Here is a 217-nt window from a genome sequence, read left to right on the forward strand (position 1 = left end):
CGGGGGGTCCCCGCCAGCCCTGCCCACCCCAGGCCCCCCTTCCACCGGCCGAGGACGAGCCGTCGTGGGGTCCCCACCGCCTGGCGCTGCTCGTCCCCTTCCGGGAGCGCTTTGAGGAGCTGCTGGCCTTCGTGCCCTACATGCACCGCTTCCTGAGCGAGAAGAGGATCCGCCACCACATCTTCATCCTCAACCAGGTGGACCATTTCAGGTAGCG

The 217-nt window shown here is 68.7% G+C and overlaps 1 protein-coding gene across 1 annotated transcript in view; it reads left to right on the forward strand.

Annotated features, from left to right (window-relative positions):
• The first annotated feature begins 8 nt into the window (after window positions 1-8).
• Window positions 9-217, forward strand: part of B4GALT7 (xylosylprotein beta 1,4-galactosyltransferase, polypeptide 7) — a 2,332-nt gene continuing 2,123 nt past the window's right edge. The window contains exon 1 of the mRNA XM_010179720.1: window positions 9-211. Within this exon, the coding sequence (XP_010178022.1) occupies window positions 141-211 (71 nt within the window). The 5' untranslated portion in view covers window positions 9-140. The remainder of the gene's footprint in view (window positions 212-217) is intronic.

Source organism: Mesitornis unicolor, unplaced genomic scaffold, assembly GCF_000695765.1.
Source record: "Mesitornis unicolor isolate BGI_N332 unplaced genomic scaffold, ASM69576v1 scaffold39352, whole genome shotgun sequence".
NCBI lineage: Eukaryota > Metazoa > Chordata > Aves > Mesitornithiformes > Mesitornithidae > Mesitornis > Mesitornis unicolor.